We start from the raw sequence: 22,920 nt of genomic DNA on the forward strand, positions 1-22,920 counted from the left end.
GGAGTAGTCGCGGACGCCGCCTTTTTTGGCGTCGGCGCTTTCGGGGTCTTGCCCTCGATTTTTCGAGACTCAGAGTCTCTCGGGTTCTTGGGGGCCGAAGAGTCTCCTACCTTGTCAGAAGTCTTCGTGTAATCGGTCTCTACGACCGTGTAGCTGTCGTCTTCGGCGGCAGCGTTGTCTTCTTCCTCGGAGGACATCCCCAGCTCGTAGAGCGACGGGGTCGGGGCCTTCCCCTGCAGGGCGGCGTGTGCTACCCTCTGCCTCTCTCTCACACGAAGGGTCTTCGGGGTGAAGGCGGAACAGGCGTTGCAGTCTCCGCTTTCGTGGTCCACCGGTAGGCAAAGGTTGCATACCGGGTGCTGGTCCTTCTGCGCGTACTTGTGGTGGCAGTTACGGCAGAACTTGAACGGCGTGTTGTCCATCCTCGAGCGTCCAGGGCCTCTCTGGTCGCGTGTTCGTCGACGGTCGTCGAAGATCTGGATGGAAAACGCCTTATCTTTGCTTGTCTTTCGTCGGTGAAGTCCCCTGGAGTCTTCAGATGACTTCTCCTCGTCTTTTCTGTATTTTCTTTCTTCTTTCTCCAAAAATGTCTGGAGCCCAAACGGGAACGATCCAGACCCGACCGCGGAAAAAAAGAATCTGAAGATGGCGCCCAAGAGTGGGAGCTTCCGCAGGAAGCATGCCGACGTCACCGGAAATACACCCAAAGGGGGTGTGACGCCGACGCCCACCTGGGCAAAGAGAAAAAAAAAAAAAAAAAACAAAGAAAAGACTACGAATCCGGACCCAACCACAAGACCGCGGAATAATGCACAGCATAGTGAATCCAGAAAGATTCACGCTGCAAAATTACAAAGAAAAAAGCCATAAACAAATCTAAAAGCTCTAACTCAAATGCTCCGAGACCTATTGCACTGTGTGAGGGTGAGGGGTTGAGGAATAACTCGAAATGCAAGCCATTAGCTGGAGTGAATACTGAAAACCTGATGGCCTACTGTCAGACCCTAGGGTCTTATGGTATCATTGTCAAAGTTATGGCATGGCGTAAGCGCCCTTAAGTCAAACATAAGATAACTGCAGTATATGCTTTATATCAGTTTCTGCGTAATTATTTGACAGCTCAGTGTGGTCTATTAGCGAGTGACATAAGTTGTACTAACCTCCTTGATAGTAAGTTTCAAGTTTAGTCCCACTTTCTGCAAGGCTCTGGACTGTAACTATACCAATCTTCCATGAAAAGTCTAAAAACTTTTCCATTCTTTACTACCCTGCTGCTTTGTCCTCGTGCCATGAAGCCTAATTGACGAATGTGCTTTACAAATGCTGTCAATCAGTCAATATTTCAATCTTCAAGTCCTGTTCAGACCTGTTTTACATACGTGAGACAGCGCGTGGCCCTTGGGATCCGTGGCCTGCAGTCCATGCAAGCAATGGAGGTCATTCAGCGTGGACTTGCAATGTTAAAGGTGTGAACGCTTTCGAGAGAAATAGCAAGCCTATCAAAATTCCTGTGAACACTTCACATAATAGTTCGGACGTAACGTAACGTAACAACGTTTCGAGGTAACGTAACAGAATTTCACACAGCTGGCTGTTTTAAAACATTCTCGGCTCTGTAACTAATGCCCTCAACTCTGGCAATCGAATTTCTAAGCACGAACGCGCTGGAAAGCATGTGTTACAATTTGAAGAAAAAAACCCTTTCACATTGCAATGCACGCCGCCTTCTGCTAAACTGAAATCCTGCAATGCACTCTCGAAAGTGTTTCCTTGCAATGTTAAAGGTGTGAACGCTTTCGAGAGAAATAGCAAGCCTATCAAAATTCCTGTGAACACTTCACATAATAGTTCGGACGTAACGTAACGTAACAACGTTTCGAGGTAACGTAACAGAATTTCACACAGCTGGCTGTTTTAAAACATTCTCGGCTCTGTAACTAATGCCCTCAACTCTGGCAATCGAATTTCTAAGCACGAACGCGCTGGAAAGCATGTGTTACAATTTGAAGAAAAAAACCCTTTCACATTGCAATGCACGCCGCCTTCTGCTAAACTGAAATCCTGCAATGCACTCTCGAAAGTGTTTCCTTGCAATGTTAAAGGTGTGAACGCTTTCGAGAGAAATAGCAAGCCTATCAAAATTCCTGTGAACACTTCACATAATAGTTCGGACGTAACGTAACGTAACAACGTTTCGAGGTAACGTAACAGAATTTCACACAGCTGGCTGTTTTAAAACATTCTCGGCTCTGTAACTAATGCCCTCAACTCTGGCAATCGAATTTCTAAGCACGAACGCGCTGGAAAGCATGTGTTACAATTTGAAGAAAAAAACCCTTTCACATTGCAATGCACGCCGCCTTCTGCTAAACTGAAATCCTGCAATGCACTCTCGAAAGTGTTTTCCTGTGCTCCTGAGATGGTTGAGCAAATAGGAGATAAAATAACAGTGCATTATGTTCTGGTACAAAGCAGAAACTAGCTCTCATGTAAAAGTGGTGCCGAAGGGTGTGAAGGATGGGGGTGGGCGGGGAGCGTAGGGGTGGCTCGGGGCCGAAGTAATGACAAAGGGTGTGAAGGATGGGGGTGGGCGGGGAGCGTAGGGACGGCTCAGAGGCCTGAGGCAGAGCGCACCATATGGAGAGGGAGGGGGGTGGCAGTGGGAGGGTGATTGATGGGCGGGGCAGTGCTGGGGAAGCCTTTGATGTGGCCTGGCGGCCGTGGAAGCCGGGCCTTTGAAGTGAAGCTAAGCTTCACTTCAAAGGTGTCGGAGGAATGCGGGCGGCTGTGCACGCGCTTTAAAGCTCAATGCGCATGCGCATTGAGCTTAAAAGTCACGGGCACTGCAAGGAATCGCCACGATTCCTTGCAAGTTAGATAAAGAGTCGATGAGCCCCTATAGTCTCGCTTGCTCGATGCGCATGCGCATCGACAGGCGAGACCTAAAAATCATTCTTGAGAGAACAATTTTTCAACCACTAAGTTCAATGAAGACAAAACTGAGATCCAGATATTTGAAAACTGGCCACCAGCACAAGCGATTTCAGCAGACCCAGTAGCAGCACACACAGATAAGCACAGCAAAAAGCCTGGTATAATGCTGGGTCCAGCCCTTCTGTTGGTTTTGCAATTAGACGCTGTAGTGAAATCCTCAACAAATATGCTAAGGAACTGGATACTGATTTTTCCTCTAACTAGTCTTCCCCCAAAGAGACCAAGTCACAGCTTGGCTTGTGATCTCGTCTGTATTATTAACAGTCTGCACATAGGAGCCAGAAAAGCACTTAAAATACCACTGCTGCCAACCTCATCTGCTACTACTTTAGTATCTCTGGGACCAAATTCCACCAGACATTATGGCCTTACACTGGCTTCCGACATCTCAATGGATCACATTCAAAGCACTGTGCATAAAACACATGAGTACTGTAACTGGACCAACATTCCCATAACATCTGAGAAATGACTGCCCTAGATGAAGCCTCCAAAACAACAAACTCCTACAGCTGAAAGGGCCACATTTCAACAAGACCGGACTAAGAGGGTGCTCTTTTTCAGACTAAGCCAGAAAACTTTAGAACTTCTTCAAACCCCACATTCACTTCCGATAAGGCAGCTATAAAACCAACTTCCGTTCTGGAAGTCCATGAAAAGTTGGGTCTTTACATTTTCTGGACCCAAGTTATACCAAAGTATCATCCATGGAAACCACTATCAGCCATTAACCCAGCAAACGACAATGCAAGACAGGATAAAAGTTCTTGCTGGAAAAAAAATACCTATGTTTCAGACAAAATAACCCTACATGGAGCACAATTCATCTTCCATATCCTTCAAACATGAGTGCATATCAGCACCACAATCTCATGTAGCTCACTGAACTTTATTTTATTTTTATTTATTTAGTGTTTTATAGAGCGCGAACCAGACCCATGAGGGTATCAGAGCGCTTTACAGTAGGATCAAGGGAATATATAGCAAGGGGGAAGGAGAGTTTCTCACAAAGGTCATAACAAATGCACATTTCTGGAAAACATACATGCAGTCCAGCCTATAAATGCTTGTAAAGAAGTACTACAATTTCATGCAACAGACTGTAGAGCTTAAAAAAATGGGAAAGATCATACCCTTCACTGTCTAGTACATCTTTAATGCTAGCCTTGGTAATAATGGCGTCATCACATTTGAACCACTGGTCCTTGTGCTGCCGGATAAAGCTTGTATAGTGCCCACTCTCCAAGGTGCCTTGGTGATTAACTACTGCAAATAAGGAATACCTACGAGAAGAAAAAAAAATTACATCAATGAAGAACCAATAAAATTGTTTTCTTATACATGAGGGATAAAAGAACAAGTCAATTACCTTTGGTAACAAGCCTTATGGTGGATACTGTAACCGCAGATTCCTCACCTTGGAATATTCTCCAGGCATTTTTTTAGTTTTTTTAGAAGAATGCTACCCATGCTGCGCGGCTCTGCTCTGGCCTTATAAAGACCTGGAATGGAGCTGCATATAAGCGTTACCTCTGTACACTGATGTCTGTTTCTTACCATTTTACTTTTTGCACACTTGAGATGGAATTTAAGTGATTGATGGTTACAGCGTGCTGAGTACTAGCTAGGGACTATTAAAATGTTGAAATAGGTTACTCCACTGGATGGTAGATGGAAGGAGAGTGAGAAAACAGCGGTTACACAGAGTATTCACCAGAATCAGCAATACTGAAGTTAAGTATCTTGTTCCTCTGGTGGATACTACGAACCGCAGATTCCTCAGCTTAAAATAGATACCAAAGCAGTATCTTCCCAAGGTGATGTGTCCTTAGACTGGACTCTGAACAAGAAGTCCGGCAGAATCGAACGGGCAAAGTGTCCTTCCCATTGGACCTGGCTGTCAAGGCATTAGTGCTTTGTGGAGGTATGCATCAACTCGCATGTCATAACTTGGCAGAAGTCAGACAGGCACACCTCGTGCCAATGTAGTGGTAGCAGGCTTAGCCCTGGTGGAAGGGCACTCATACCATTAGAGAGGCTGCTTCTTGGCCAACACATAGGAGACCTTAATCCAGAGCACTATCCACTTATTCAAGATTCTCTTTTGCACAGCCTTCCCTTTCTTTGCTACAGGGAACCCCACAAAAGCTGAACGTCCACACAATGGTCCTTGGTATAATCTATGTAAAAGCTTAAGCCCTTTTGAGGTTTAACAGATGGAGCCACTCCTCTTTTGAGGGGAAGCAAAGAACGCTGGTAGAGTGCTGGATTGTCCAATGCAGAAGGGAGACAACTTCAAGTCAGGTCCCCCTAGTCATAAGCATCAATTTGTCTGCGAAAAAAAGTTTGTGTACGGCAGGCGCACTTAGCGTGCTTCTAGTTCACTCACGCCAGTAGCTGATGTACTTGCAATGAGTAAGAGTCATCAGGGTCGGGGGACACAGTGAGCCACAATGTATCAGTTGTAAAAGGGCAAAGGAGAAATGTCAAGAACAAGTTAACGTCCCACTTTAACTTCACAAACTGCATGGGAAGAAATGTGTGTCAAACCTTTATAGAAGCTCATCGCTGGTTGCGTAAACAAGGTGACCCGAAAAAGTTAGAAAGGCTGAAGGTGCAGCCAAATAATCTTTTATAGTCCCCACTGCAAAACCTTGCTGGGCTGAAGGAAAAAAACAAGCAAAATGACATCCAACAGCTTCACCTATAAGGGATCTGTACGTCGGGCACTGCATCAGATAACAGGTTTCTCTCAGCACTTGGTATATTTGGATTTTGTGGAGGGCAGTTTGGTGGTGAAGATGCCAACTTCAGATGGCAAATCATGTGCAATCAATTGCCACCACTCAGTCTCCACACATGGAGGTGTAAATTGTGTAAATCCGGGTGAAGGACTCTGCCCTGTTGCTATAGGAGGTCCTCCCAAGGCAGCAACCTGATTGGAGGACAGTTAATGCTTAGGAGGTCCAGCTAGCACACTGAAACCTCCAGGATGACTTGGGCCCGGTCTTTCCTGATCTTCAGACTAAAAGAGAAAGTGGCAGGGAACGCATACAAGTGTCTCCTGTACCATAATGAAAACAAAAAGGAATTCCTTTCTTTGGACCCAACTTTAAGGCTACCACTATTCTCTACATATCTTATTAACCAACACGCTCACATGCACTCAAGCTATCCACATCAATGGAGAGAACAGTATCATTACATACCCTGGTTCAAATTGAAGAATAAAGTGATCTATTTTATTGAAACTATTGCTTTTGGTGTATGAGTAAAGGGTGTGGGGTATGCAATCATACTGTTCTCTCCATTGATGTGGATAGCTTGAATGCGTGTGAGCGTGTTGGTTAATAAGATATATAGAGAATAGTGGTAGCCTTAAAGATCGGACAAAAGAAATCATTTTTGTTTACATTATTGTATAGTACCCTATTCCTTTGGCACAAGGGATCCCTCTGTTTCTCACACATCTCTTGTACCATTCCAACCAGAAGGCATCCACTGACAAGTGCACTTGTAAAACTCCAGTGCGCCAATCCAATGAAACTGTACATTACACAGTGGCAAAAAAATCTTGCCAGGACTCTTCTCTGGTGGAAGACGCTGTGCACCACCTCTGGATGTAGCTGCAACTCATGATCTGCCAGACATATGCTAAGTTTATCTGCCCAGCCATTCAAGAAACCCCACCAGATGATTACTGAACAGGAAGACACCCTAGTACTCTAACCATCCTTCAAGATGCAAAGACTTTTGGCACAGGACCTGAAGTACCACATGTCAATGGTTTAGTATATGAAAACCTGTACCAGCCTTCCCTTGATGGATAGCAGGAAAGCCTAGAAAGTAAAACAAATGACCCGCAACTCGAGAGAAATGATGCGGAGCTGGCCCTTGACTGGTGAACAGAGTCCTCTGATCTACATCTCCCCAGGTGATTCCCCCCCCCTCCATACCCAACCCAGAAGTGATGCATCTGTCACCACAGTCAGTCTCGATGGAGAAAAGAGTGGCCTGCCACAAAAAAACACTGCTGTTGGTCAACCACCACTGATCTTGAGCTACTTCCTCCGAGATCTGGGCGATATCAGAAAGGCGATCTTAGTAGTGGGCACACAAACTTCAAATTCAACTGAACTGCTGGCATGCGCCACCTGGCAGTGTGGGTAGGGAGGATTCACAATACTAAGAGGCCAAGAAGCCTCAGAAACACCCTCGACTGGATTTGGCAGTGAGCCTGAAACATCAGAATAATAGCCAAAATTTCCTGGAAAGCACTCCCCTCCACTCAGGCTCGCCATAATGAAAGGAAGCCTCAGTGGGAATCGGCTCATTTATGTTGAATCCCCATGATTTCAGGATTTTTACCATCATTCAGAGGCAGTCTATGACGAGCTCAAAGACGATTCTCCATCTCTGAATATGGGCAGCACCCACTGATATCACTTTCATGAACACTAGAGGGGCGCTGGTGAGGCAAAAGGAGATCACAAACTAACAATGTTCCTTATTCACCCCTTAAATCACAAATATGCCATGCGAGACTGCAGGACAGTAATATGAAAATAAGCATCCTGCAAGTCCAAGTCACCAGCCAGAAATCCAGACCCAAAGCAAAGAGGATCTGGGCGAAAAGCAACATCATAAATCAATGGCAGGTGCATCTTAAATCCGTCTTTAAGAAGGAAGGCATTGAAGAAGAGGGAGACCCACGACAGGCCTTAGACCCCCATCTTTTTATGGAACGAGGAAACAGCGAGAACACCCGCCTTTTTGAGAGACTGGTACATGCACTATGGCATCTATGTAAAGCAAAAGATGCATCTCTGGTAGAACTAAGGACAGGTGCTCCTCTGAAATCTGTTACCATGTGCGATGAATATTGGAACAGGTAGAAAGAAAGGATAGACCATAGTGGTTTTGAATAATTTGCAAAACCCATCTGTTGGATGTTATGGATTGCCAATCTGGGAGGAAATGTTGGATCCTGCTCCCACAGGTTGGGCACGAGCTGCTTAGATCCAGCTTAAGCAGTTTGTCGGACAGAGTAGCAGGGATTTAAAAAGTGGTGCTCTGCAGGCCCACACGTTATCTGCCTTTTAAGGACTAGGTTGCCTCTTGCATCACTGGTTGTGAAAGCTGTCTTTACTGTTAGCCCACCCCTGCACTAGCCTTCCTATTTCTGAAAATGGTACTGAAATGGTTTTGTAGAAGCCACCTTTCACAAGGTAGCTCTACCATCTTTGAATTGTCAAAAAAGGCGTCAGCCTTCTCACTGATGGGGAGGGGGGGTGGAGTAGAGAAACTCAGAGCATGTCCATCGTTGGAATGCCGAATAGACCTCACCTGGCATGCTGAAAAGGGACCACACTTTAACCAACCAACTTTTCAAGGTAATCTGTGATATCCAAACCTGGATGGAGTACATATTTGGCTACATCATGTATAGTTTGGGCCAAAAAGGATTTCAGATCTTCTAAGGTTGCAGGCAAGATCTCGCTAAGCATATTCCAAAATGCATGTGTTTAACGACCAAACAGGCAGACTGCACTGCCAAACTGGCTGAAGAAAACATGCGTTTGTTAAAGCATCAAATTATCTTAAATTCTATATCAGGAGGAGTGGTGCTGAATGATCTGGAATGCACTTTCTTGGTGGAGGCCTGCAAAATAAGGCTCTCTGGAGGGGATGCTTTGTGCGAAAATCAAGGTGACCAGGCGCTTGTCTGTGACATCTGGCTATCTGCCTGTTCGGAGATGGGTAAGGACATGCTTTTGATCAAATAGCCATGTAATGTAAAAGCATTTTTTTTTTTTTTAAATCTTTTCATTTTAACAATGCTTGTATGACCATATGATACAATGCCATGTACAAATAGCACATTAGGGAACAATACAGACATCAGCCGGGAGTTACACATCAGGGAATCACAAGTGTCTCATCCATATAATTAGACTAAACCTCCACCCGGGCATCCACCTCTCTGTATTTGCGCCATGGCGCCCACATTTTCTTCCATTTTTTCGTACACCCCCTGCTTTTATATACAGTTTCTTCCGCTCTCTGACAGTAATGTAAAAGCATTATTGAAGGAAAGCAAGGGCTCAGATGTTGGCCCAGGCTGAAGGATTTCGGCCAACACATGTAAGACATGGTATACATCATCCAACATCAGTATAATCAGCGGGGGGAAAGATCCTCATCACCCTTGAGGCCACTCTGCCCAGACACAGGAGAAGAGTCAGAGCCCAATAATAAGAATCTCTGTTGATAGTTGTGATTGGAGTCAGGCTGCATGACGACTAGTTGGGCTTTTGTAATTTTGTGGCGCAACATTAGTTCAGCTTGGGCTGATGTCGGTTCAGGATCAGACCTAGGCATTAACATGCGACATCTTCCTGTGCCATTGGCAGCCATTTTGAAAACTTGCATGGATCGTGTGGTGGGTGTAGATATCTGTACTGAGTCACTAAGGGTCAGGTAGTGGGTCCCAAGAGCTCGGACAGGGCTATGAGAGGACTTGCCAATGCTAAATCTGGGACCTAGCTGGAATGTGACTTGCATCTTGGTGCACTTACGTCGCCCTTTTTGTGTCTGAGTGGTGGGATGGGGTAGAGTCCCAATTTACTGTTAATTGCTTGCATTTGGACTTACCAGAAAACAGAGTAAAGTAGAGCGGTTGCAGGAATGGCCCAGACATTGGGACCATGCAAAGGTCGAGACTTATTGTGCTTGGCAATGTACAGTTTCGACTCCGGGTCGAGAACTGCAGTTGGAAACCTGACAATGCACTTCCCACATGACCTGAACTTCTGGCAGTAGTCCAGTTTCCAGAGACATACCATGTGGGGATCTGAGACCAGTATCTGCTTACTGCAGTCATGGCACGGCTTGGATGCAGCCTTTTTCAGTGGAGGCACCGCCCCTTAGCACACTGTGTAAAGTTTGGAAGTCACTAGACAACTTAAAAATTCGGGAGGGGAACTCAGTTTCCATGTGGAAAGGTACAGAAGGAACATATGTCTGGGCACAGTGGTGGTGCTTAAAAGCAGGCCAGCTCCATAACTTCTTTGGGGGCATGGACCCAAAGCACATTGCCACCTAGCAGCATGCGGGTGCACTGCAATGAAAATAAATCGCCAGATTCAGTCAGGTGCCTTGGAAATATTCCAAACTGAGGAATCTTTAGTTAGAAGTAACCATAAATAAAGCATTTAGAGCACAATATTGGGAAATATTGAAGAGTGCACAGGATGGAACAGAAGCAAGAACTGGAGAGCAAGAATGAAAAACATAAAACACATATATCCGGAAGTAAGCTGTACAGACAAAAATACTCTACATAAAGAATTTGAAAATATGCTTGGCTTTAACAAAATCACTACTTTCATTGAAGTGGCCTTAAACACCCCCCCCCCCCCCCAAACTTAAAAAACCCCTAATAAAAACATATCTTCAGAATACAATATTTAAGAAATCTGTGGTTTAGACTGAAGTAGATCCAAGGATACCCAAGTTTTGAAATGACCAGCATTCATGCCTCTTCACCCACTCAACTATCACTTTCTTTAATAAAAAGTACCTTGGACACTATTTAAAGTATTGCTCAAGTTTAATTTGGCGTACTCTCCTGCAACTGAGGGCAGAGCGATTCACTATAAAAGAGATCAGATACTAAGCAGAAGCATACTGTTCTGTACAATCATGAAAAAACACTTCAACAGGCACACAGATGCTTTAATTAGGAACACCAAGGTAGGCAGGTGAAGCATCCAAGTGCATGTCTTTGCTGAGACCGGTCTTTTGCTTCAATGACTACCATTCTTTGGGGACCACAGGAAATATTTGTTAGAAGAGATAAGAAAGAGTCCTTCATGCATTCTCCCAACTCAATTATAATCATAACTGAGAACTAAGGGTGATTCAGAACATTAGGATCTACCTCTTTTCTGAAAAAATTGGTAGCTATTTTGACTAAATGGCTTTCCTAAAAAAAGAAAGCAGACCTTTCACCCATATTAAGTGGAATGCTTCGACATTGGGGTCTATCCTCAATAGCAAAGGACTGCTGCTACATGGGTTCACCAGAGCTCTGTTTTTGGAACATTTAGTTGAGTGCGCTCTCCAGTGGTATTTGTTATGTAGCTACAATTGTAGAACACAGATTTCTAATACTTATTTTGATTTGTCCCCCACTCTAACAAGAGTAAAAACTTGCATAATCTACTTATTAGGACCGTACCTGTCGAATACAAAAGTAGTCAACGTTTCTCGACCTATCCTCAATGCTCATCGGGTCATAGACATTACTCAGGACTTAATCTGCCCATATATTTTACCTCTCCTCGCGATTACTCTTCTACTTGTATGTATGTTAAGTGGTAAAAACGAAGCTTGAGGGTTAATATTGCCACAAACACTACAAGGAAAACAAACGTCCCATTCTGTTAAACTTATTATATCAAAGAACAATGGTTCCGGTGGTATAGTAAAAATAATATGAATTAATTATATAGCTTAATAGCGATAGATATTAGCACAGAGGGTTGACAAGGATGGCGGAAAGGAATGCACGACCAATTATGTATATTTCTATCATGTTTTTACTTCATTATATAAACTCTGTTTAAATTTTTCATACAGTTCAGTGCATACAAATACATAAACAATACATAAACAAGTGCACGGTGTCCCAAGTGTATCAGTGAAACCAAAATAACAATACACATAACATAGGCTACATAAAGGGGCAGTGGTTTCTAATTGGATACATAAAAAAAGGAAAAAGACCAAGGAAAAAATAATTGATTATTAAAGTGATTCTACACAATCGTAGACACTGTTTTTAAAGGTTCAATTCCTCGTTGCGTCGACGGCGTTTCGACCCTTTGGGGTATGGGTCTCGTCAGGACAGTACAATGAAGGACATCTGAATATTATCTTGTATTCACCATGCATGGTGAAAATAAAAAACTCACTTACAAGTAACCCAGCCGGGTACACATGTAGTGGTCAGAGAATTGTGATGAATTATGTACACTGAACGAGAGGACTGTGAGACGCGATCGGGCTCCACAGAAGAGAGGCATCGTCCTTTTCAAAAATATATCGTAACTAATTGGACCCATGATCCGGATGCTATCTAGGCTATTCGGTACAAATTCTTATGGCCTCAGGCATTATCCTAAGACAACATTAAAAGTGCCATTGTATGCACATAATTCATCACAATTCTCTGACCACTACATGTGTACCCGGCTGGGTTACTTGTGAGTTTTTTATTTTCACCATGCATGGATGAATACGAGATAATATTCAGATGTCCTTCATTGTCCTGTCCTGACGAGACCCATACCCCAAAGGGTCGAAACGCCGTCGACGCAACGAGGAATTGAACCTTTAAAAACAGTGTCTACGATTGTGTAGAATCACTTTAATAATCAATTATTTTTTCCTTGGTCTTTTTCCCTTTTTTATGTATCCAATTAGAAACCACTGCCCCTTTATGTAGCCTATGTTATGTGTATTGTTTGAGACCCATACCCCAAAGGGTCGAAACGCCGTCGACGCAATGAGGAATTGAACCTTTAAAAACAGTGTCTACGATTGTGTAGAATCACTTTAATAATCAATTATTTTTTCCTTGGTCTTTTTCCCTTTTTTATGTATCCAATTAGAAACCACTGCCCCTTTATGTAGCCTATGTTATGTGTATTGTTATTTTGGTTTCACTGATACACTTGGGACACTGTGCACTTGTTTATGTATTTGTATTGATGAAGCAAAGCTTCGCATATTTTGCGACTTGCCGAATTCATGAACCTCGTTTATGTGTAACAAGGTAATAATTTGTACGTCTTACTAACGTTTATTTTATGTTTGAACGAGGTCCACGAAGCTTGCCTATGTGTTTTAGTAAAACGACTTATCTGAGTCAATAAAAATGGCCGCTGCTTTGAAATAAGTGTCTGCGCATGCGTCAGTCACACTCACGTGTCCTGATGTGTTCGCGGGTTTGGAGGGAAATAGTTGCGCATGCGTAATGCATAGCTTTGCCAGTAACGTGGTACTGCTCGTGCCACTGCTCTTGTGTACGTATTCATGTAGCTAACATTTAGACTGCATAAGTATATTTTAGTGATAAGTTGAAAGTACAAACTCAATGCTGTGTTTTCATATCGTTATTTCTATGTATTAATTTGTTCTCGCTTACTTTTCATGTACCGCGGGGAATGGGGGTCTGACTGAGCCGAATGCCATCTTGGAGGGCCTTTCTGCGCATGCCCCTCCGTCTGGGGAACTGAAAACCTTGGCTGGTGGAACTTGGCCAGCTGGCAGGGATGGGCAAGATGCTCCTGAGAACCGACCTGCGAACCCAGCAGAACGGAGTCATGTGTCCCTATTCCGCAACAATGTAAAATTGTCATTGTATTTCCCTGCAGTTTCTCATGGGAACCCCAATCTTGCTAGGCGGTACCCAAAGATGCAAATTAGGCATCCAAATAGTGTGTTAGGATTGGTGTGTTACCCAAATCCTACCTTAGGACCAATCCAAATTGAGGGATTCTGACACTTTGCAACATTGGGGGGTGGTACACTGCCCCAAAACAGTATAACTACCCTGGGTTCACCTAGGGAAATGGTCCGACTTGTCTGGTTTAGCTGACCTGTCACTGACCCAACGCACTCAATAGGTGACTGAAGATACAGAGAGCTGCGGAGCACTCTGTCCGAAATTGACCATAGACTAAGGTTCTACTGAACCTTAAAGTGCTGGCGAAGCACTTTGCTGGGAGTTCGCTGACCCAATCGGGGTCTTGATCGATAGCTGCAGAGAGGGTGGAGCGCAGGCGTTGCTTCCAAACTGCGGGTGCGGTCCTGTCCTGAGCGGTCCTGTCCTGAGGGTTTGCTGTCCTGTCCTGAGGGTCCTATCCTGATTCCTAATCCGAGGGTATCCTGTCCTGTCCTGGGTGTCCATTCTGCACCTGCTGTCCTTTGAGGGGTATCCTTCCTTGAGGGTTTCCTGTCCTTAACTGACCCTTGGCCAGGGTTTGGTTTCCACACCAGTCTAGGTAAATATTGCTCTAAAATTCTTTAAACTTGCACCTTTCTATTTTTCTGTCTTTTGCTTCAATAAAGAGATACCTTTGCATATGTTGATTTTTCCATGCTTTTGCCGCAACTATTGAAAACGTAAAGTAAATTGCATTTATTTCTTAACGTGTTCCCATGTTACCCGGCCTGTTAGAAATTATATTTTGCATTGCAGTTTGTCATTTCCTGATATGGTCTAGAACGGCCTTACTTAAACTGTCTAAAGAATTTTTGCCCTGAATGCATAGCGTTACTTGTTGCATCTCATATTAGCATTTCAATGATTACCCTGACTTTATTTCTCTATAGTTATGTACTTTTCATTATCTTGGTTATTGATTGCCTCATTCTTGTAAATCTCATGCTAGAAGAAAACGAACTTTAGATAAAGATTTTAAAACTTCCAGTTGTCCGTGGTCATTTACAAACAGTATTGAATGTCATTTTTGAGGTTGTATATTTGCTGCCTTTCCTTTACAGCTAGCTCCCTGATCCGTTGTGGTCATAGGTACCCGTGTCGGTGGATGGTAAGTCGGGTACACTGAGTAATAATATTAGGGAATTCACACAAATTGGTAGCAGCCCGTGGAGTCGCCTGGTCAATGTATAGTGTGAATTGAAAGTATATGGGCCCGAAGCCGGAAACTGCGAAATTATTGGCTGGGTGACCTCGCGCGCTCTATCAGTATGCACTGAACTGTATGAAAAATTTAAACAGAGTTTATATAATGAAGTAAAAACATGATAGAAATATACATAATTGGTCGTGCATTCCTTTCCGCCATCCTTGTCAACCCTCTGTGCTAATATCTATCGCTATTAAGCTATAAAATTAATTCATATTATTTTTACTATACCACCGGAACCATTGTTCTTTGATATAATTGTTGGCCCTGGTTCCTATGTGAGTAGGGTTTCCCTTGTTTTCTTTGAAGGCCATTCTGTTAAACAGCATAATACAATTCATATAGTTAATACTAAGCAACATTTTTGTTCCACCATGTTGCACCATTAACTTTTAGCCATCTCCCAACTATAACCATGTGACCTAATATTCCATGCTGTGTATTAACTTCATTGTCTTACTTACCTAATCTTTGTGTAGGGGGAAGAGAATAGAGAGGGTCAGACATTGAGCTACGAGTCCCCCACACCCCAAACAGATCAAAAGGCAGAGCATTAAGTAGGCCATGTTTTAGTATTTGAGAGCTCCTTCGCCTTAAGTTGCCAAGAGGTTCTTACTCGGAGGTAACCCGTTTATAGTGTACATTGGGCTGCGAGCACACTACTCCACACAAGGTTTCCCTCACTCTCTCTGCGACTTAGCCCTTAGAGACAGGTCAGCATGCTGCGGTCATCACATTTACCAACAGCATTGTTGTGTATGCCGTCAGCCCAAGGGTGCCCCAGTCATTGCTGGTATTGTAGCTTATAATTTATGGTCAACAACATTCTTTCTTCACAGTATGTGCTATTTATAACTTGAAATATACCATTAACTGGCCTATTTTTTATAATAATTAGACCTTTTACTCTCTATGAATGTTGAAGAGGCTGCTACAAACAGCTCCTCTGCCTTAGCTGGTGTACTGCAAGGGACTATTTAAATCTGAGGGGCAACGGTCTTTCCAGGTATGTTGTTTCAATAGTGATAATCAGGCTCCATGTTATTTTAATCACTCATTTTGTCTTGGGAATGATACACCTCAACCTCACAGGTAATCTATTCATGGGCACAAAGAATGATGTCATTTTCTCACAGGCCCGCTCTCAATACAGCCTAACTGATGATTACTATTGGTTTAGATCTGAACAGGACACCGTGATGCCTTATTCATGTACAATACTAGGGGCAGTGCAATCCCAAAGCTACAGCAATACTTCGTTTCAACAATGCCCCGCCTTTTGGGTGATGTGGCTGCAGATATTATTGGCTTACTGCAACAGCCAATAACATTACCCCGCCATCTAAAAAGACGCTCCACATCAGCTGCTTGGTTTACAGTGCAGCTGGTTTTCGCACGATAATCCTGCAAAAGACCGGAACGAGATTTGTGATGCCACTACAAAAGTGAGGGCAAAGTTTTTTTTTTTTATAAGTTAGCACTGAAATCATAACATAACATTAAACTGGCCAGAGGCAACTACTATTCTAAACTGATTAATGAGACTGAGAATAGGCTAAAGGAATGTTTTTAGATTGTGCCACGGTTTCCTCAGCGTTTGCTTTACCAGTTGTTGCAGATTCAAACCTGTGCAGTAAGTTCAGTAATTGTTTTGAAGAAAAAATTGTAAAACATTCAACTGAATGCTTTAACCCCTCCCATGCTCGTGACGGAACGGTTCCGTCACGGCCGGCTCGCCGTGCCTGCGCGTCGCGAATTCCGCGCCTGCGCTGAAGGTTCTATTAGGTGGGCGGGGCCGTGACGGAACCGTTCCGTCATAAGCACAGCTCACCCGCGGGCCGTGACGGAGCGGGTCCGTCACGAGCACGGGACCGCCGCGCGGTCCCGCCTCCCCCTTAGCGCTGCGGCGGAATAGCCGCCGCAGCGAAGGGGTTAAGAGAAGTGGATGCATCTGCAAATACAAACTACCCCTCAGAATTTGGGGGTGGTGGATAAGCTTGATAGTTTTTTACCCCCTTCAGAAGACAAAGACTTTCCTAAGTTGAGCTGCAAATCTGGTTCCCCCGAGTCCCATTCCCCCATATTATGCACCAGATCACAGACATAACTTTTTCCATTCATCTGAAATTGTTCGCTGCTTCCTCACGATAAGGATTTGTGTCAAAGTCCTGGAAAAAAGCTAATGTGGTTCCCCGTCTGAAAAAATCCAATGCAGATACAGCAGCATTGTCCAATTTTAGTCTTACTTCCGTGATTCCGGCTACCTCAAAAGGTTTGGAGAAATTGGTCAATATTCAGCTCTCTGAATTTATTGAAACCTTTAATGTGCTACATTCCTCACAATCTGGCTTTAGAGTCCACCATAGCACAGAAACAGCATTGCCGGAGATCTCAGAGTCAATACAGTGGACCTCGGTGATAACATTGCACTGTTTCTACTGGATCTCTCAGCGATGTTTGATATGGTCTCTCTCAATTACCCAAAGGCATCAAGGCGCTGTAGCCGAACATCCAGAACTGAGCTGTGTCTATAGACCCACCATTTTAAGTAGTAGAGGTGGAGCGCTGTCTAGGTAGGGTAGAGCCAGGTTTTAAGTGCTCGTCTAAAAGACAAAAGCTTTGTGATTGCCAGAAGGGACTGTGGTAGAGAATGCCAGAGTATGCACGCAGCGACCGAGAAGGATCTGCCCGCTCATTTAATCTTGCAGATCCTAGGTACTGAGACCAAATTACAATGTGCAGAGCAAAGGTTTCATGCTGGAGTGTGCCAATGAAACATCTCTTTAATCCCAGCAGGACTAGGAAGATATAGGGCCTTATGTACAATACAGATGGCTTTAAACGTAATGTGTTTTCTGATGGGGAGCCAATGCAGATCACACAACCCAGCAGCCGATTGGCGCCTTGGAATATCAAAGATCGCCATGGCCTAGTGCATTCTGTGGCTGGTTGAGTGCGTTACTGTGGATGTGAACGCATCCTTGTGACTGGGCACACCGTGAGGTTCGTCGTAAAACACGACAGACTCCTTTGAAGTTTCAGAATTAATTCATTTATTTGAAGTTCAATTATTTCACTGTAAGTTCATGAAGTTCGTTTAATTCATATTCATGCATATGATTAGGTAGATTTCAAACTGTAATATTCCATGTGGAACATGTAGAACAAGGTGCTCCAATGCATTTCGGGCTGGAAAAGCCCTTTTTCAAGGAGCGCTGAAAACATAAAGATACGCTCTTTTTAGGATGTAGATCTGCCTCATAAACAACATTACATACATTGAGTAGTCAGTGTATGTAATGTTGTTTATGAGGCAGATCTACATCCTAAAAAGAGCGTATCTTTATGTTTTCAGCGCTCCTTGAAAAAGGGCTTTTCCAGCCCGAAAAGCATTGGAGCACCTTGTTCTACATGTTCCACATGGAATATTACAGTTTGAAATCTACCTAATCATATGCATGAATATGAATTAAACGAACTTCATGAACTTACAATTAAATAATTGAACTTCAAATAAATGAATTAATTCTGAAACTTCAAAGGAGTCTGTCGTGTTTTACGACGAACCTCACGGTGTGCCCAGTCACAAGGATGCGTTCACATCCACAGTAACGCACTCAACCAGCCACCATTTTCCGGCGTACCGGGACGGTTACGCCACTTGTTGGAGCACCCTTAACATCCACCACAATCACATTTTTATCAACTTAAACTTTGATCAAAACCACGCAGTGCGCCCCACCTGAATCTACAGTCTAGTGCATTCTGTGCCACTTGCAATTTATGCGGATTACTGATATTGGAGTCAAGCTAGAGGGAATTACAATAGTCCAATCAGGACATTACCAGGGCTAATGCAACCAGTTTTCCCGCTGGAAATAGGATAAAAGAGAACACTTTTTAGCCATCCTTACACGCCAAAAACAGGTCACCACCGTGTGATTAGCCTTGGCATTAAGTGTGAGCTCAGTGTCTAAAAATGACCAAGATTTTTTGCCTTCTCAACTGGAACAGGGCAGGTGCTAAGGGCACCCGACCACCAGTTACTATTCCAGCATGAAGTCTGCATCTTAAAGAGTAGTATTTATGTTCCATCAGTTCAGAAAATTCCTTCACATCCAGTTGGTAACTCTCGACATACATTGTGAGAAGCTATCAGTGGTGGTCGCAGAGTTCAATCTGTGTGTAGTCAGCATGGGAAATGACATCCATCCCATAGACCCGGATGATAGTAGCAAGTGGAGAGACTTACAAGTTAAAAAGTGTAGGGCCCTATGATGAGCCCTGTGGTTCTCCAACCGGCAGAGAAAAAAACTGTAGAAATGCTGTAGCAGCACCCTCTGTGAATGGTCTATGAGGGAAGTGGACAGAAGAGCTAGGGCCTGTTGCAGGATGCCCATATCTTGAAGGCGTTCAATCAGTAGTGAGGGGGAGATGGAACCAAAGGCCACTTAAAGGTCTAAAGTACGAGTTACTTACCTTACTGACCAGGCCAGCGACACAGCGATTCAGGAGGAGGACGGACCGGGGCGTAGCGCAAGCCACACCAAAACCAACATCAAGAGGATCGCACTTGCGACATACCGTGACGCCACAGAGAGCAGAGGCCCGAAGGACAACCACACCTCCCCAGCACATGATAGAGCTATATAATAGCTACCATTACCCCCCCATAGGGCATGTCACGTCCCAAGAACATGGGAACCCTCTTAGGAAAAAGTTTTCGCAGCAGAGGACAAACAGAAAGACCTGCCGAGGAACCGCAGATGGCTTGCCAATCAGCCAACAAGAATACACAGAAGGCCTAATCTCAGGGCCAACATGGCTTACCACAGCCAAAACCACAATCAACAAGCATTTACAATGCAATGGTTTCGCCTTTTCGCCTAAGCATGACCTTGCACTTGGCTGGGGTCCTCCCACCTTTTTATTTGCTTCACAATCTCTCCACTTCCTCTCTAGTTGCAACGCCCAGGAAATCCCCAGTATATGAAAAGCATGACACCGGACAACATCCCTGGATCTATTAATAGATACTGCAAATTCCAGCCATGCTGAGAAAACTAATTTTAACCTCACGGAATTGTCACGTCCACACTGAGAACTGGAACACCATTGACACCTTTTATTATACACAGTCATGATTATCAGCAGGGTGCGGACTATTCAATATTACTTTAAGTGACAATAATAAAATATTCAGTGCAGCCAGCCTGTTCAATGCACTTACGCGAGGATATTTAAAAATCAATGCAAAGTCGAGCAATCAAGCAGGGAAATAACGAGCAACGTACAGGATGAGAGGGGAGAGCTTAAATTTCACAGAGTGACAGTAATGATGACCTGTTACACTTAAACCATAAGAGTTCTATTGTGTACATAAAACAAACCACAATACGGAAATAAAGCTAACATTCAATTCATAACATGCAGGGGCACAGCGGGAGGGGGCGGGAAAGGCACGGACAGCGGGAGGGGGGCGGGCAAAGGCACGGACAGCGGGAGGGGCTCTTGCGTCACCTGAGCAGCCCTGCGGGGTACCTGCAATGCAAGGCCCTGGGGTCAGCTTCTCCCCACCCCCTCCCCCGGGGGCAGGTGTCGGGGCGGGGCCTCCTCTTACCTGTTCTGCCAGCCCTGCAGGAGGTTGGTGTACTTGCTGAGCACTCCCTCCAGCGCCTGCTGGTGCTCCCTGGCCCCGGTGCTGCCACCCCCGGGCCCCGGGGCGCCGTCTACGCTCCCGGATCCGTTCAGCCTCCCCACCGCGGCCTGCAGCCGGCCGGCCCCAGACACCCTGCGGCTCCCGCCGGAGGAGGAGGGCGACGAGCCAGACGATGTGGCCCGGCTGCTGCTCCGGCTGCTGCCCGGGCTGGACTGGGGCTTCTCCATGGGGGGCTCCCGGCCTCCTCCTAGGGAGGGGGCAGCTGCAGGGGGCTCTCTGTGGCTGAAGAACGCATAGATGGGGACTGTGGAGACCAAGGCTCCCTTGCTGTCGGCCCTGGGGCTTTTAAATGAGAAATGCCCCTGTCCTCCCCCTCTCTCCGTTACCCAGGAGGCTTTACAGCAGATCCTGGTTCAATGCAACAACTCCCAGCTCTTCCGTTCCTGCAGCATTCACTCCGTCCACGCTGCAAGAAACATTCCAAGTGAGTTCCTGCCGCTCTGCCCTCGAATCTTCCTGCGAATATTTGAGCCGGACAGCAGTTCCTTTGACCTCGCTCGGACACTTGACAGCAGTTCCTGCAGCTGTGCTCGCACCCTTGACAGCAGTTCCTGCAGCTGTGTTCGGATCACTGACAGCGGTTCCTGAAGCTGTGTTCGGATCACTGACAGCGGTTCCTGCAGCTGTGTTCGGATCACTGACAGCGGTTCCTGCAGCTGTGCTCGGATCACTGACAGCAGTTCCTGCAGCTGCGCTCGGATCCCTGACTGCAGCTCCAGCAGCTGTGCTCGGATCCCTGACAGCAGCTCCTGCTGCAATCCACCTTGACTGCTTGGGATATTCCGAGTCGGCTGCGGACGCTCTGCTTTGGTCTGTTTCTGCGGGTCTGCTTCTGTCCCCTCGGGCAGGTCTCCGTGTTGAACAGCACTCACAGCAGCTGAGCCCTGGTCCAGGCAGCTGTTCCTGCAGCACTCCCTTCCTGCCACTAGATATATTCAGGTTCCGGCGTGCAGCTCTGCCGCGGCTCGCTCCTGCAGGTCTGTGAGCTGGACAGTAGTTCCTGCAGTTTTGATCTCTCCTGTTCCTGCCGGTCCTCGCATCCGTTCCTGCAGCTTGGTTCTTTGCGGCACGACCCTGCTGCTTGGAAGCCCCAACGTCTCCCCTGAAACGTATCCGGTTTGACAGTCGCCAAGTCAGGCACAGTTCCTGCCGCCTTTTCCCTGCGCCGGGCACCCTGGAGCGTCAGGTCCTGCTGCCCCCTGCACCCAGGAGGTCCTCAAGAGGCGCTTCCTGCGGGTCTTCTGATGTGCAGCCCATCAGAGAGAGAGCCCCCGCTGCCCCTCGTGTGTGCCGTGCGCCTGCACCATCTCCCGTGTCCTGCGGCACTCCTGTGACTTCACACACCTCTCATGTGCCGCGGGCACCCGCGAGTCTTCCGGGCACCCCTGGGGCGCTTTAATGATACCTCAAAGCTCCCAAGTGATGGGGCCCCTGCAGCCCCCTTCTGGCCGCTGTGGGGATTCCCAGGCTGTGGTGCCCGATGCAGAACACTTACAACTTCGCTTCTAGCTCTGTACAGTTCCCAGGTTTGGCTCTTAGCGCCTCTCCAGTCTCAGGCTTGGCTCCAAGCGCCTCTTTACTCACAGGCTCTTTTCACGGACAGCGGGAAGGGGGCGGGAAAGGCACGGACAGCGGGAGGGGGGGCAGGAAAGGCACAAACAGCGGGAGGGGGGGCAGGAAAGGCACAAACAGCGGGAGGGGGGGCGGGAAAGGCACGGACAGCGGGAGGGGGGGCGGGAAAGGCACGGACAGCGGGAGGGGGATGCGGGAACGGGCACACAAATAGCAGGAGGGGGGGCGGCGGGAACGGCCACTCACCTGGACCTGGACTTCCTCCGGCGGCGGTCGGCCGCGGAATGACCAAAAGAAACATGACCGACCAAAAAAAATAAACCCCGCCCACCGCCGCACTAACGTCCTAAAAGGGGCTGGATGAGAAAAATTCTCAGGAACGCCCACGAGTCGCCTCACAGAATGACGGACGCCTCTGTTTTCCAATGGCTAGCCTCCATTTATGGAGCTAGCCAATGGGAAACAGAGGCAGGACAAACATCCATACTGTAACTCAAAAGATTTCGCCCTGCGCCGAAAAGCTGCGCGGCGCAGCTTTCGACAAGGCGAAACCTAAAAAGAGGTCTGGACCAGCAGCCAAAAGCACCAAAGTCCGAACAAAGGACCTGAAGAACACACAATCGGGGCTACCCGCTACAAGGCCCCAGAAAACAACGGAAAAACACCCCCAGACCGACTTACAGGTCACTGAAGGGGAGGAGAAGGAGGAGGGCAAAGTCCGGCAAGAAACCTCTGAATGGCCGAGTCCGCAGGGGCATGGAACAAAAGAGTGCCATCAAAGGGAAGGTCCATCAGCCGTTCCCTAACGTTCTCCGGGAACACAATAACCCGCAGCCAGGCATGTTGACAAAGGGCCACAGAAGAAGCCATGATACTACCAAGCACCTCCGAAATGTCCAGAGCGGAGCAAAGAAT

At 46.1% G+C, this 22,920-nt stretch overlaps 1 protein-coding gene across 4 annotated transcripts in view; it reads right to left on the bottom strand.

The window, feature by feature from the left end:
* USP22 (ubiquitin specific peptidase 22) overlaps positions 1 to 22,920 on the bottom strand; it is a 502,385-nt gene that overhangs the window by 8,757 nt on the left and 470,708 nt on the right. For all 4 annotated transcript variants that reach the window (XM_078665231.1, XM_078665230.1, XM_078665228.1 and 1 more), the window contains one exon: positions 4,128 to 4,277. In XM_078665231.1, the coding sequence (XP_078521357.1) occupies positions 4,128 to 4,277 (150 nt within the window). The remainder of the gene's footprint in view (positions 1 to 4,127; positions 4,278 to 22,920) is intronic.

Source organism: Lissotriton helveticus, chromosome 10 (genome assembly GCF_964261635.1).
Source record: "Lissotriton helveticus chromosome 10, aLisHel1.1, whole genome shotgun sequence".
NCBI lineage: Eukaryota > Metazoa > Chordata > Amphibia > Caudata > Salamandridae > Lissotriton > Lissotriton helveticus.